Raw genomic sequence first — 14,564 nt, 5'->3', positions numbered from 1 at the left:
CATGATTAGTTCTTTACCAGGCCTCTGGAGAACTACAGGACATGTTGAGGAGGTCCTTTAACCATTTGAATCAGCTGTGATGGATCAAGGACGCATCTAAAACCTGCAGGGACACCGGCCCTCGAGGCCTGGAGTTGCCCACCCCTGCTTTAGGTGGTCCTACCAACCGGCTCTAACAAGGATCCAAAAATCTGTCACGTGATCCAGAACTTTAACCTCCAACAGCCCTTTGAACACAAGTGTGACGACCCCCCCCTCCCTGTGGACAATGTCCACAGGACCTCGCTGCAGCTGCAGGCTCAGGGCTGGAACAATCACTCACTTACTTTTGTGGCAGGTGTGTCGAGCCGCCCCCCGCAGGCCTTACAGGTGTGTTCAGGTGGAGGAGACGGCTGGCTGGTGAAGGCCGAGTTGGTGTAGGACTGATGACGTCTGTCGCTTCGAGTGGGCTGATCCGCATTGGCTGTGTCCATACAGAGCCAGTTACAGCAGGACGCAAACATGGCTGACACACACACGCGCACACACAGAAAGACACAGGTTTATGGAGTTAAAAACACGTTCCTCTGAGTCCTTCACAATAAAAGCCTTTAATTTAAACCAGTTTGGCTTCATTTGCTCTTTTCGGCTCGATTATATGAACATTTTCCTTCTGCAGTGGGACACAAACAGCGGTGTGGTGTGTATGCAAACACACAACGATCCTGACTAAGGATCAGTAGCTTGTTGCAGGTCTGTGTCACAGAGCAGCTCCGACTTTTCCAGGTTTTCTCTTTTTCTCTGTTCGCTGGACGGACAAAACGGAAAACTGCAGAGCACGCATCACGATGGAGCTATCAAACTTCCCTGTTAAAACACTCTGGCTCTGAGCATGCTCACACGAGAGCAGTGATGAAGCGCCACTACTCAAATCACATACAGTGTTAGCGGGACGGAGATGAATAAAGATGATAAATGATGAAGTGTGACGCGTGGAAGACAAAAATGATTGACCAGACTGAGCTCGTACCGAAACATACACGGCCGCTCGTACACCTCTTCAACCGCTCCTCAACACAAGTATCTGATCAGCCAATCACACGACAGGAGCTCCGTGCATTTAGACACATGGATCAGAGTGTTTCAGAAACTGCTGATGTGCTGGGAGTTTCCCACACAGCCATCTCTGAGTTTACCGAGAATGTGAGAAAAGGTCCCGTGAGAGGCAGCTCTCTGGGAGACAATAGACAGTCTGCTTCAAGCTGAGAGCGAGGCAACAGGAACTCGAATGACCAACCCCAGTACGCTGACCCGCAGGTGCCACACCTGCCAGCTGTGAACAACAAACTGAAGCCACTAAACGACAATAGAAGATGGAAAAATGCTGCCTGGTCTGAAGCTCAGTTTCTGCTGCCCCAGTCTAACAGCATGAAAGTGTGGATCCTGCCTATATCAGGCTGATGGCGGCGTGACGGCGAGCGCGAGCTTTGAATGCCACAGCCCACCTGAGCATGTTACACTGAACCTCACCGGCTCCAGTCCAGTTTGTGCTCAGCATCAGTTACCATGGTGATCCAATAGGTATTAAGACAGTCGCTGTGACTAAGTTCAACACAGCTCACCAACTCAATGATCTCTCTCTGCATTCTCAGCATGTTATTGAACGCTAACTTCAGATTAGATGCTTGCTGCTCAGGCATTTCTACTATATCATGTGAAATATTTGAAAACTTTGATTTTTAAAGTTTCACGTGACAAAGAAGAACTAAAATGAAAGTAAACACTTTAAACAGTAAAAACTGAAGTGAAACCACAAAGTCACGTCTGGAAACAAAAAGAAAAATTAAAAATTCACCTAAATTGTAAACAGTCGCTTTTATAAAGCAGCTGAACCTGTCAGTGCTGCCCTCATCAACCCTCCACAGCTTTCGTCACCTTAATCTTTAATCACTGATTGTTTCTGGTCATTTCAACAATTTCCCCATTTGCCAGACTCCATAAGAAAAACTGATGTTTCTTTCGCGTAGCGCTCGATAATAAAGTTGTATACTAAAAACTGCTCGCTGTTCTTATTCTCATCAACTCTGCTTCACGTTTCACAGAACTGGATTCTTACTTTACAAACATGACTCATATTTGTCTCCATAACAAACAGCTTTAATCTCGCTTTATCCAAAGACACGTGACCACATTTTACTGGAACTTCTGATATTAAAGTCTGAGTTCAGTATTTTACGCTACAGGTTTGTTGTTGTCGTGAAATAAACACTGTAAATGGCCAAAAACAACTTCGTTTTGCACACAGGTGACAGTTAGCCGAATTCCGTGAGAAAAATGGACGTTTGTGTCGCGTTTGTCGCCGACGTTAAAAAAAAAACACTGTGGAAAAACTGTTGAAATATTCCCGCTAATGTTCTGATGAATTCGGCTTTATGTTTCATAAAGTTTCGAGATTCGTATTTAATAAATCATCAACACGGCACACAACTTGACTCCGACTAAACTTCATCGGTATTCAAGCTGGCGTGTCATTTAAATGAGCATTGTTTAATTATAACTGAGAGCCGAATGAGAAAACGTCTCCATATAAGTGGCGTGAAGTCCGAATTACTTTGTTCAGAGATGATTATACACTTACCGGTAACTCACGGGACTTTAAATCCGACGGTTTGTTAACGGAATCCGGCATGTTAAGTCCGGGAAGTACCATCTGCGGCTAGGAGGCTAAAAACTATGCTAACGCTAGGCTGGTTAGAGAAGTTTGAAAAGAGCAAAGACTCAAAGAAACTCAGAGCAGGACAGACGACAGTAGCTCGGACACTTAGACCGGGTTAACTGTCTCACTTTACGGGTTAACTGACAAATAGCCGGGTCGGTTACCGACGTAATGAGGCGTCTTACCTGTTGATGACAGGGTTGCTAGAGCTAGCAGATAGCTAACTCCCGGACAAGTTGATGGTAGTTAAGAAACACTAACCAGCAGCTGCTAGTTAGTTAAACAACATGTCGACGACCTGAAGGAGGAAGTGAAGGAATAACAGGAGCACAGAGACACTGCGAGGGCTGAGACAACAACACAGCCAACCAGGAAGACTTCGGACGCACGCGCGCACACGCACGCACACACCGGAGGACGCCAGCATTTGTACTTAAGTGAATTACAACTTTGACTTATTTATAATAGCAGAAACCGTTTTTGAACTTTTATTTTTTCGAGAACTTTATTTAAGTGTAACCTGATCGATTACCCTCAGACTTGGATGATTACCTGTGCTAACAGGCCCCGCCCACAGGTGGCGCTCAGTTTGACTGGATTACTGAGTTTAAAGGAAATAATTCCAAATGCGTTTAGGATGGTGTGAGTGTCATAAAATACACACATCTACCACAATAAGGAGTAGATGTCAAACTCAAACTGAATGAACAGTAGACACACAGGTGAATGAAACCTGGAGAAACTCATTTAAAGCACACCTGTATTTTCTCAGCCCCGCCCCTTTACCCCACAACAGCAAAATACATGTTACAGGTCAGAACTGAACCACCGGTTTAATGAGTGATTGAGTTTATTCTGCCTGGTTACAGATACATACATCATGTATGAGAAAGCCTGCTCCCCTTCTTTTTACCTGCACGTTTAACTTCTGATTCAAACGGGTTTTTCCTTACCGCTGTTGCCAAGTGCTTACTCAAGTCGTGAGATCGTTGGGGATTCTCTGTACTGTTGTAGTCTTTACTTTATAATATGAAGGGCCCAGAGGCAACTGTAGCTGTGGTTTGGTGCTACATGCATGCATAAATTAAATTGAGCTGAAGGCTGTTTCTCAGCAGCCTGCTGCTGGGTTTGGGAGAGAACCGGTTATTAATGTAGTGGAAGCTGAAGCCCGACTGATCAGAACCTGTGGACCAACATCGGTGAGTTCCTTGCAGTAGCCCCTCACTGATGTCAGCGGTTCCAATATTGGTCCCGGTCTTCAATCTGGCGGACATGAACAGAAATAGGAGCGCTGCTGGCTCAGCGAGGCCCCTGAGCTCCCAGAACAAACCCTTTACTCTCAGAGCCAACCTGCCACTTCATGCTGACGTCCAGTTATAGTACCGAGACCTTCCGGCTTTCTAAGCCTGTCCAGCGAGTTCAGTTTGTCCCAGGTGACCAGACTGTAAATGAAACAGCTGAAGTCAGGATACCTTTAGAAATGAGTGAAACTGCTTTAGATGTTGAACAAACTTTCTAAGAGCCCTCCCACATCCACCAAGACCCTCAGCAAGGTCCTGCAGCATCTCCGGAACCACCTCCAGCAGGTGTGTGATGATGTCACCTCTGAGCAACGACTGAAGGAGCTCCAACCAGCTGCTGGAGAGGTGTACCTGATGAAGTTGTAGACTGTGGTCATGTTTAACATTAACGCCGGTCACCGCAGCAGGAGCTGCTCGTCGGAGCGACACAGACATACAGAGGCAGAACAGAACGAGCTTTATTCTTTATTCTTCTTTCATTTGGAAGAAAAATAAAAATGTAATGAGGAATCAATGCCCCGCCTCCCCCACCCTGAAATTAAACACATTCGGGTTGGTATGAGGACAAAGATGAAGACAGTTTTATTGCCATAAACTCAAGGAAAGGAAAGTTCTAACAGTTGTTTATTCAGAAACGTTTCTGCATTTTACCTCCAAGAAAAACAAAAAAAAAAAACCACATGATGTCAAAGCGACGCAGACCCACACCTGAAAGCTTTCACCTGGGCCGGGTTTACAGCCAGTTTCCTGTCGGGCCACAGAGAAACACACAGAAGTTACAGGTTCCAGACCAAAGCCCCATCTTTATTGTACACAATCAACTTTACAACAATTTATCGGTGGACGCTGGCGTCTGACCCACACTGAAACCACCAAACAGCACAAAAAAAAGAAAAGAAAAAAAAAAAAAAAAAAAAGCTTTCGGTTTCTTCTGTTCTGTCGGCAATGCGGCGTGCTAGCGCCACCGTCTGGTTGGGATCTGTGGTGGCGGCTTTAAATGACTCAGTGCTGTAATCAAAGACAGATGGAAGGAGAAAAAAAGAAGGAAGAGATGAAAAAGGGGAGCAAAGGAAGGGAAAAATAAAAGTTAAGAAAAACACTTTGAACTTATTTTGTCCTCCCTGATTTTTATGAATGAAAATCGTCTGCCTGGATTCGAGGGACCGTTCAGAGTCCAGAACATTTTCACTGCTTTAGCTGCCGTCAAGTGATTTAACCTCGCTCAGTGCGAGTACGACAGCGCTGCCATCATCTTTTACAAAGTACAGAGACTAACTGAGCTTCTCACAGATTTTGGAGGGTGGTGGGCCTGAACAGGAAACTTCAGAGCACATGGGACCACCTGACGACATTAAAGCAGTAACAGTTCTGCACATATCCGGTCGTTAAGTGATGACGTGACGAATCCTACTTCCGGGTCTAAAGTAGTCTGCGTTTAATATGGCTTTTGTGTTGTTAACATGTTTAATGTTATGTATTTTCTTCTATTTGATCTCAAAAAGCTCCTAAAACAGTCAGTGATCCCTGTTGACCTCCCTCGGCTTTTATTACCGCTAATCATTTATTTAAGCTCAGTTTTTAAAACCTTAGGATGTAACTACAGCCCAGCCCATGCAGCAGTATATGAATGACTAACCTCATATGTGGATGGATTATCTCAGTTGTTCTCCTGGCTGAAGTTTGGTCCTTTTACAGCATCCTGCCATGCGATTACATTTGTTCCTGACCACCGAGAACACTCACGTTAACTTTTATCGAGTGGAAAAAGTTAGCTTGTTTATATTATGCTAACATAGCTGTGTCGCTAGCGGTCACGTAGCACAACATTATATACCAGCTAGCCCAACTTCAGTAACCCTACAAACGTCACTGCTGTTTAGTTTTCTGTCTTCATTTATGCTGGAAGTGATAACAGAGCTGTACGTTTGAATTTGTTTCCAAAACCCCGCAGTCAGGACATGCTATATTGTATTTAGATAGAAGCTAGCAAGCTAACTTCCTGCTAACTTCTAACTCCGTTAAATGTCATAAATTCCGTTTTCATGGATGCCTGGATGTTAAACTCAGTTGTTACACCTGGTAGAGCAGAACGCTGATCATTTTATTAAAGATGAAAGACTTTAGACAGTTTTTCAACTCTCAGTAATGCCACAGTGATGTTTGATATATGGACCTGCAGCGGAGTTTAGACCCAGACACGGCTAGTGACGTCAGACTTAACGACCGGATAGTTTATGAAGTTTGAGAATACGCCTACACATTTAGTCTCAGTGAGCCTGTAAAAACCTGTAAACCAAACAAACGGAGACACAATCAATAGAGACCGGGCTCAATGTCTTCACTTATTTCTGCTGTCATTGCTGTTGGTGGTCAAACTTCTCTTACAACATTTCCTTAACATTTTCACCAACATTAAATAAAAGCTGGTAGATTTTGTTTCCTACAAAAATATGACGCAGTTCCTGAGAGAACAGTTCATAATCATTCAACTCATAATAAGGCGAACGGTGACTCAGAGCTAATGTTTCAGGAAAAGTTAAAAATCAAATGGGAAGAGCTAAAAGAAAAAAAGAAGAAAAAAAATAGATACAATTAAATTAAAAAATATATATAAAAGTTTTCAGTGTGGATCAACAGACCAATCAGAAAAGATTCCCTTCTGTGTGTTCAGTGTGGGAGGCATTGTTAAAGCTGATTGGACAGGACACTGCCACATCGCTGCAAACCCGACAGAACACAGCCAATCAGAGCCTTTTCAAACTGTGCTGCATTCAGGGTCTGTTCTTCCACAGTCATAAATCAGGAAAACTAGTAGGATTTAATGATTCCCGAGGAGCTGTCTCCTGCACCTGAATGCACCGTTTTTTGATTTTTCATGTAAAATTCTGCAGACAGTGAATGCAGCACCTGTCTGTGCTAGCAGAGCATCATGGGAACAGAAGTCTAAAGCTTTTTAGCAGTTTACTTATTTCATCAACTGGGTCTGCTGTGGACACCTGAGTGGGCGGAGCTTGCTGAGAGCCAGGCATTAAACCCCACCCACCCAGGACGACAAGCTGCTGTAACGCTAACCAAATCAACAAAAGACACCAAAGATTAAAACAACAAAACAACTAAAGTGGGGGACATTTTCAACCAATCAGAGTGAGGGGGCAGGGCTGTAGTTCAACAACTATAAAATACAAAAAAGAAACACTAAAAGACTTTACAGGTTTAACCTCAGAGCTTCTTTCTGTTGGAGTAAATGTGGGCAACCGTTGACCCAGAAGAGGATGGGGCGGGGCTACAGGACAAAGCAGGTATGACATCACAGAAAGCGGAGGTGGCGGTGAGGGGGCGGGGCAGAGAAACCCAAAGACGGAACATGCATTGACGAGCTGCTCGCCGTGTTGTGTTTACAGGTTTATTACTGATCAGAGTGTCAGAGTGCGATTCGTCTTTATTCCCACTAAGAATAAATATTCTGCTCAAACTGAACTCAAACAGGAAGAAGAAGAAGAAGAGGAGGAGGGCAGCGTCCGCTCGCTCGCTCGCTAGCTGGCCGTCTGTCAGGAAGGACTAACTGTGGCGTCTAAATCACCCCGTTTGGCGTTTCTTGGTTAAAGTTCGCTCTCGCCCCCCTAACCTCCCTCTCCCCCGCCCCCTCCCTCCCTCCCTACGGCCGTGCGGCCTTCAGTCTCTTATGGTTTTTCTTTTGATATCACCTCCTCTCGCGGCTTCGCTCCGCCAAAGATGGCGGAGTTGGGGTTGGCGACCTGGTTGAGCGGCTCAGAGACGGTCCGAGGCTTCAGCTGCAGCCGAGGCCGCTGTGCACGCTCCTCTGCAACAGACACATAACAACAGACAGTCAGTGCACGCCGGGGGAACTTCCTGTTTTTAAATCAACAGACATTTTACTTCCAGTCAGGAAAAATCTCAACTGGGGGCTTTTTTCCAGAGAAGCATTTCTATAACAAGCAGGAAACACTCTTCTTTCTAACCCCTGTGTGGGACACCAGGAGGAAGCAAAGCAGGCCACCAGGGGGAGCCTCTAGAAACACAGGTATGTGCACATGCTGTGCTGATGTCACGCTGCTGTGTTCTCAGCTCAGCGTGTCAGGTGTATGCCTCACTGGCTAATCGGACGATCATCCGCTCAGGATTCTGATACTGCGATGACCCTTCCTACTCTCTCTGCTATCCTTCCTCTTCCTGGATTTGTGCGACAGGCGGGTCCTAAGACGTACACACCTGTTAGCACCTGGCTAATTGTTTTCTATGTATTATCAGTGTCACAGTCACTGCTGATACAGCGCTGCCATATTTTACCAAACCTAATCCACCTGTGTCAGAGCGTTGCTGAAAAAAAACAAAGCAGGAAGTCATGTCACCTTCAGACGGTTCCCTGAAGTCTGTCGTTCCTCCGCGTGGGGGTCCGTCTCTGTAGCGACCCATCCCTGCACCTCCACCCCTTCTGTCACTAGGGCGACTGCCACCGCCTCGACTCCGCCCCCCCATGTAGTCATCATCTCTAAAACCTGCAGAGAGACAGGTGAGCAGACAGACGCGCACACAGGTGAGTGTTCAGATAGACGGCCACAGGCGCCCTGAAAGAGTCCAGACCTGGAAATGAATATGAGATGGTTGAGGTGAAGGGCATGATGGGGGAAAAACAGGGTGTGTCCAGCAGCTTCAGGAGGCGGAGCCAGACACTAGTTACCACTTCCTGTTTGGTGTGTTAGCCTCTAACGTTAGTCTCCCTTGCTGGTCAATCATGCCTCACCACCAGAGCAATAATCAGAATATGGCCTCACATCATATATGTAAACAGAGAGCAGTGCACGTCTGCCGTCTAAATATTACTTTGATTAGTTTTACTGCTTTAAAAAAGTTTGGAGGCCGAGGAAATTTTCCTGCCGTCCCATTGGCTAGAACCCAGCTGGCAGTGCCCTGATTGGCCGCTGGAACGCGATGCTGTCCAACCTGAGCTGCTGAACTCTTTGACCGCACCTCCTCCTGGCTGGTCGAAGTCCTCACGGGAGTCGCGTCCTCCTCCTCCTCCTCTGGGAGCGCCTCGAGAGCCTCCTCGTCCTGCAGAGGACACGGGGCAGTTTAACACTGAGGGGGGGGGGGGGGGGGGGGGGGGGGAGAGGAAAGAAAACAGAGGAGGTGGCAGCACCTCCTGCTGGGAGGGGCTACACTAGAGAGGCGAAGCTTGTTAGTGGTCCATGAGCCAATCGGAGTTAGAGAGAAGCAGCAGCACTCTGAACACTGAAGAAGGTGAAAGGTCAGCAGGAGGAGACGTCAGGTGGCCTCCACCTACCTGCAGGTGACTACGAACAGCAGGGAGGTGAAAGGAAAAGGGGAGGTGTCTGTGGAGGTGAGGATGAAGAAATGAAGCATGAAAGATGAAGAGTCCTCCTCAGAGTCACAGGGCAACATCAAACATGCTTCGTCTGCGTTTCCTTGAAGGCTGGACTTAAATCTGAATCAGATTCAACCGGCGCCCGCCTCCAGCACGTGTCAGGACCTCTCCCCTCTTTTCCTAAGCCCTCATCACTTATCCTAATCACCTTTTCTTGGCCTTGATCAAGGAAACATGGTTAGGAACAGGAGCCAGGAGGTCTTCTTATATCAGGGAGGTCCCAGCACCACGTGACCTCCCTGATACATTACAGTTTGGGGCGTATCGCAAGCAGGCCCCGCCTCCCATTGGTTAAAATGTTCAACTTTATTCATAAAGCGCCAACAAACACTTGAAGCTTCTACTAACGTCTGCTGGAGCTATCGTTTGGGTACGGGCGCCGTCGAGCAGGGATGCCCTGTCCTGCGTCCTTAACTGACCAATCAGCACAGACTAGCAGAACACTGATGATTTATGGGCAACTCAGCTGCAGAAAAATGTTTTGGTAAAGAATTTGGTGAAAACTATTTTAGCCGTCTTCTGCTCCAGGTCACTGAGGAGCACCTCAGAGCTTTCCCGTTTCGAAACGCACGCCTGATTTTCTCTGGGATCTAACTCCAGCCTGGAAACCTTCCTACCACGTTAGCACTCTTCTTCTCTGCTCGTACCTCTGCCGTCGTCTTTCCTGAAGCCAAAGCCGCCCGCTCCTCGTTCTTGTCTTCGTCCCTCTGCGATGTCCACCCTCAGTGACCTTTCACCTAATAACTGCAGGTCAGAGTTCCTGTCAGACAAGACAGCAGCGTGGCACAACCAGAAAACGTCGGGTTTATTAAATCAGATACTCACGGCGCCGTCGTATGTCAAAGCTTCTTTTAGAGATTCCAAATCGTCAAATTCAACATAACAAAAACCTGAAAGAGACGCAAACAGTCAGACAGGAAGTTTCACCTGAGGCAAACTTCATCATCCCCGACACCCACACCCCCTCCGAACCTTTGAACTTGTCTGTCTCTTTGTCTCTGACCAATCGGACGCTGCGGATGTTGAGCTCTTTGAAGATGATGTCGATGTCTCCCTGCACCGTGTTGAACGGCAGGTTTCCCACGTACGCCGTGAACGGAGGCTCTGTCGGCAGCTCCTTCTGCTTCCTGGGGCCTCCGGAACCGCTGCCGCCACGGGGCCTGATGGGAGGGGGGACAGAGGATCGTGAGACAGGGACACAAGTAAAGAGGATTGTGGGATGTAGAGGTCAGACTGGACCAGAGTTAAAGACAACAACTCTCCACACATTAAGCTCACTGGTCTTCCAAACTGGGAGTGCTCGCTTTGGAGTCTAAACAGGAAATGGCGGGGACAGAAAGACCTAAAAGCTGCAATCGGCCCCGTGATGCGTTCCCAATGACTTTATGAGCTCGGTCGCTCGTTCACGGCCGTTTTGTGAAACGGAATGAGAGCCTGACCAATCAGACGATGCTGTTGGACGATACTGGCTCTCTGTCGATCTTATTAATGAAAATGATCAATAAATGAAGATTTAAAAAAAGAGACAAACAAGTAAATAAATTACTACGCATAACGAATGTTGGAAATCGGTCTGAAAGGAAAAACCATCAGCTGTAGTTTGATGAACGATCAGAAATAATCTCACAATCTGCCAGAGCTAAACTTTACATTTTACATGAGTTTTTTTAAACATTTCAAGTTGCTATGCATCAGTACAACCCTTATATGTCAAACTTTAATAATTTGTCTGTAAAATGTCCACAGTAATTACATACATTATTTAATAAGCGGAATAAGCCAATAAGAAATATCAAAATTGTAAGAAAGAAAAGTTGCACACAATAGTTTCCAACCACAGGAAATGTATTTTGAGTCTTCAGAATTTCATTTGTGAGACTCATTTTTATAAACTGGAGCAAAATGACAAACAAAGCATCAAAATAAACCGTTTCCAGTATTCCAGCTTTGACAGGCTTTGGAGGAGGAAAAAAACTACAGTTCCTGCAAAAATGACATCACTTCCTGTTTTCACAGCTAAAGGCACACTGAAACCACACAATAGTTGATGCTCACAAGGTTATGACGTATGCTCCAACATAGGAAGTGCAAAGAACAGCTGATCAGATCACAAATCGTGCGTCTGGAGCGGTTTTTGTGATTTCTGCAAACCCGTTAGTGGAAGCAAACAGCGGTCTGGGAGATGTTGAATGTGTGATACGTAAGTGCACATCTCTAGTTTTATATCCATTTATAGGAATTATTGCTCTAACTTATCATTATAACGGGTAAATCTGCAAATTTCCACCAACTGAACAACAAAAATAAATAAATAATCATAATTGGAATTTATGACGCTTTGAAGGTTGGGAGTGGTGTGTTTACGATGCCAGTAAATCTGTGTCCTGTTGTTCTTATCAGGTAAAAAGACGTTTTTTCCATCTGCTTGACATGCTGCCGTGCACCCGTCAGTGTAGATCTGCGTTTCAGAGCAGCTGGTTTAACCTTCTGTAGCTGCTCAAACTTTGAAACAATTATAAACTACAAACCGGACTCAAAACTCTGAGCCACTTGGTTATCGCTCTGCTGTGTGCTGCTCCACCTGCTCCTGGATCACTGATGGAGGTCTGATGAAGCAGGAACACAGCCAGAGGAGCTTCGGCCATGCAGTTTGGGGTTAAAATGTAGGAGCTGAGCAGCGCGTCAGCCTGCTCTACATGAACAAAGTCAGCCAGCTTGGCTCCTGCTCGCTGCTATTTGGAGTTGATTTGCATCCATCGCTGACCGGTTGTTGTTGCTATGATACAAACGCGCAGCTAAAATCAGGTGTTGCATATAAAACATGCTGGCAAAGGAAAAGTACCGGCACTGTGTTGTGGTTTGATCAAACTGAGGCTTTCTCAGACTGTTTGGCCTGACCATAGATGGACCGCCCACCCCCACAGGCCCACTCTCAGCCTCCAGCACTCGTCCTAACACGGCAACTTCAAACTGAGTGCTGCAACACTTTATACTATGCAGCCACCACAAAAATCCCTCAACATGAGCGATGACCTGACGACCTTTGGCCAGTAATAAAGGATTTCAGACAGGGTTCCCCTGTGAAGCTGAAACAGACCCTCACTGAGGAGCAGTTTTCTCACAGTGTTTCCACATTCACACGTCAAAAGTGTTACCTCAAACTGCCTGCAGGAGTCGTTTAAACTGAAGCAAAAATTTGTGCTGCTCCCACACACCACCTTTTCTTCTTAAACACAGTAACAGCAGAGAAACTGATGAAGCTTTAACTGACTTGTTGGAGGCTTTGTTACAGGCTGCCAGCAGCAGCATCTCCCTGTAGCAGGAATGCCAGTCGCATGCAGAACTCCACACCTTCCACTAGCTTTGGCTTTAAAATAAATGGGATATCTGGGAAACTGGGACTCGTTTTCACAGACACAGACTTATTATAAACAACAAATCTATTAATAGATGTTTGGTTCTTATAGATTATGTTGAGCTTCTTTACGAACCAGTAAAATTCTGACCTACTGACATGGAGCCAGCTGCTAAACTCTTGAAGCAACAGTCTGGATTCAGATCTGAAATCAGCCGTCTAGCACCCTCAAACAAAGCTTCATGCAATCACAGTCTGCTCTGCCTCATTTTGGAGCCATCAGGAGATCATCTTAAAAAGAGTTATACATAAATTTTTCACTTATATTGCAAGAAATCCCCACAAACAGAGGTCCAATAACGTTCAGGACAGCGGTGCAGAGTGACTAGAAGAACAATCAAGACAACATCTGGAGCTCTGCTCCCTCCCTGCAGGACTACAGCGCCCCCCACTGTTTCAAACACAGACAGGCTTCAACATGTGCCGACATGGACCTCAGTGCTCTGAGAAGATGCTCAAGCAGAAGTTAGCACAGTTTGATTTACCAGACATTACCTTCACACAGTTTAGTCTGGTTTCTGTTTTATGTATTGTCTTTGCAGGGCTCAGCCACTCAATCAGCCCAGACTCCTTCAAACTCTACAGCCCACCCTGCTCCAATGGAAGCATGCAATGAGGGGAATTCCCTCCACTCCTAAAATATAGACTTCAGGCCCCATGTTCAGCCCCAACGTTTATCCCCTCTCATCAGATTCAGCTCCTGACAGAACAACTGATGAAGAAAAGCAGCCCTTTAACTCTTCATCATTCTCTAAACTTTGATTAAAATTTGGTTTGGTGCTCCCGAAGAAACAGAAATAAAGATTAATTGCTGAAACAATTAATCGACCAAAAATTAATCTCAGCAAACTTTCGGCAAAAAAAACCTGTTTTCTATTAATTCGTTCATTAAGTCTGTGATAAAGGAGAGAACATCAGTCCGATCTTCTCACAGGTGACTCCTGCCTGTACTGATGTTAAAGCTTTGTGTGCTGCAGACATCCTGAAGCCCCCTCCCTCCAGGAAAAAAAAAAATCACTTTTTTAAAAAAAATCGTTTATCAGCAATCAGATAACAACACGCAGTGCCACAGAGCGTAAAACAGCCGCTAACCTGACGGTAAGCGCATCTACCGGCTCTAACCGACTCCCACCCTCAGCTCTGACTGCGACGTGGATGGATGTGCAGCAGGGGACACATGATGCAGCCATGCGGGCAGCTCCGCCACCGCCTCCACCTAAACCTGCTGCGGCCTCCTTCCCCACCACTCGCCTCCACCGCCTCAAAGCCACACGCGCTGAGTGGGTATCTGTACCGCCAAGCTGCGGGACGATCCACGCTACACTGGAGAGCCTGTTCTTACTGTCTACATCTAGCTAGCCGCTTGCTAACTGTTAGCATGTCAGCTACGAGACCGCGGTGTTTCCCGGCTGATATCTCCGGGATACCCTCATGCCTGCTCGGCCTGTTCAGTAACCGCGGGGCGTGTCGAGCTTCGGGGCCTACACAGCCTGCTCCCCTGACTCGGGGCGGACAGCAGCGGGAAACACGGCGACGGTCCGGTCGAGTTTGCTCTTCGGGGACACAACAAAGCTGCCGTGCACGGCGGAAACTCACCCTCGGCCGCCGCCGAAGCTGCCGTAGGCCCGGTCCCGTTCATCGTAGTTGTCGTAGTCCGCCATTACTGCTGCTTGTGTGTTGGAGGAGGAGGTCCTACACGTCACACACACAGCGGGTTTAGCTGCCCGCAGAGCGCCTGACCGGTAATAT

At 46.6% G+C, this 14,564-nt stretch overlaps 1 protein-coding gene across 4 annotated transcripts; it reads right to left on the bottom strand.

Annotated features, from left to right (window-relative positions):
- Positions 1-4,555: 4,555 nt before the first annotated feature.
- On the bottom strand, positions 4,556-14,531 carry eif4h (eukaryotic translation initiation factor 4h). Of its 4 annotated transcripts, XM_085431022.1 has the most exons (8): positions 14,412-14,531; positions 10,373-10,560; positions 10,226-10,290; positions 10,048-10,144; positions 8,959-9,066; positions 8,367-8,513; positions 7,701-7,816; positions 4,556-5,004 (listed from the first exon to the last, which is right to left on the bottom strand). In XM_085431022.1, the coding sequence occupies exons 1-8, from the start codon at positions 14,474-14,476 to the stop codon at positions 4,999-5,001; spliced, it is 792 nt and encodes a 263-aa protein (XP_085287148.1). In that variant the 5' UTR covers positions 14,477-14,531; the 3' UTR covers positions 4,556-4,998. The 4 variants fall into 4 exon arrangements, with proteins under 4 accessions (XP_085287148.1, XP_085287147.1, XP_085287149.1 ...); XM_085431021.1 differs by lacking the exon at positions 4,556-5,004 and having other exon boundaries at positions 7,677-7,816; XM_085431023.1 differs by lacking the exon at positions 4,556-5,004 and having other exon boundaries at positions 7,677-7,816; positions 8,986-9,066.
- Between the last annotated feature and the right edge of the window lie 33 nt (positions 14,532-14,564).

The sequence above is a fragment of the Copadichromis virginalis genome, linkage group LG14, assembly GCF_057382275.1.
Source record: "Copadichromis virginalis isolate Kocher_CV1m ecotype Utaka linkage group LG14, C_Virginalis_male_GT1.1, whole genome shotgun sequence".
Taxonomy (NCBI): domain Eukaryota; kingdom Metazoa; phylum Chordata; class Actinopteri; order Cichliformes; family Cichlidae; genus Copadichromis; species Copadichromis virginalis.
This window is presented reverse-complemented; position numbering and strand designations above follow the sequence as displayed.

Excerpts from the sequence above, each read along its gene's own strand:
- eif4h (XM_085431021.1), bottom strand. The coding sequence starts at position 14,476 with ATGGCGGACTACGACAACTACGATGAACGGGACCGGGCCTACGGCAGC. Across the intron at positions 10,291-10,372 it reads AGAGACAGACAAGTTCAAAG|GTTTTTGTTATGTTGAATTT; the intron begins GTTCGGAGGGGG and ends CGTCTCTTTCAG. Across the intron at positions 9,067-10,047 it reads CAGGAAAGACGACGGCAGAG|GACGAGGAGGCTCTCGAGGC; the intron begins GTACGAGCAGAG and ends TGTCCTCTGCAG.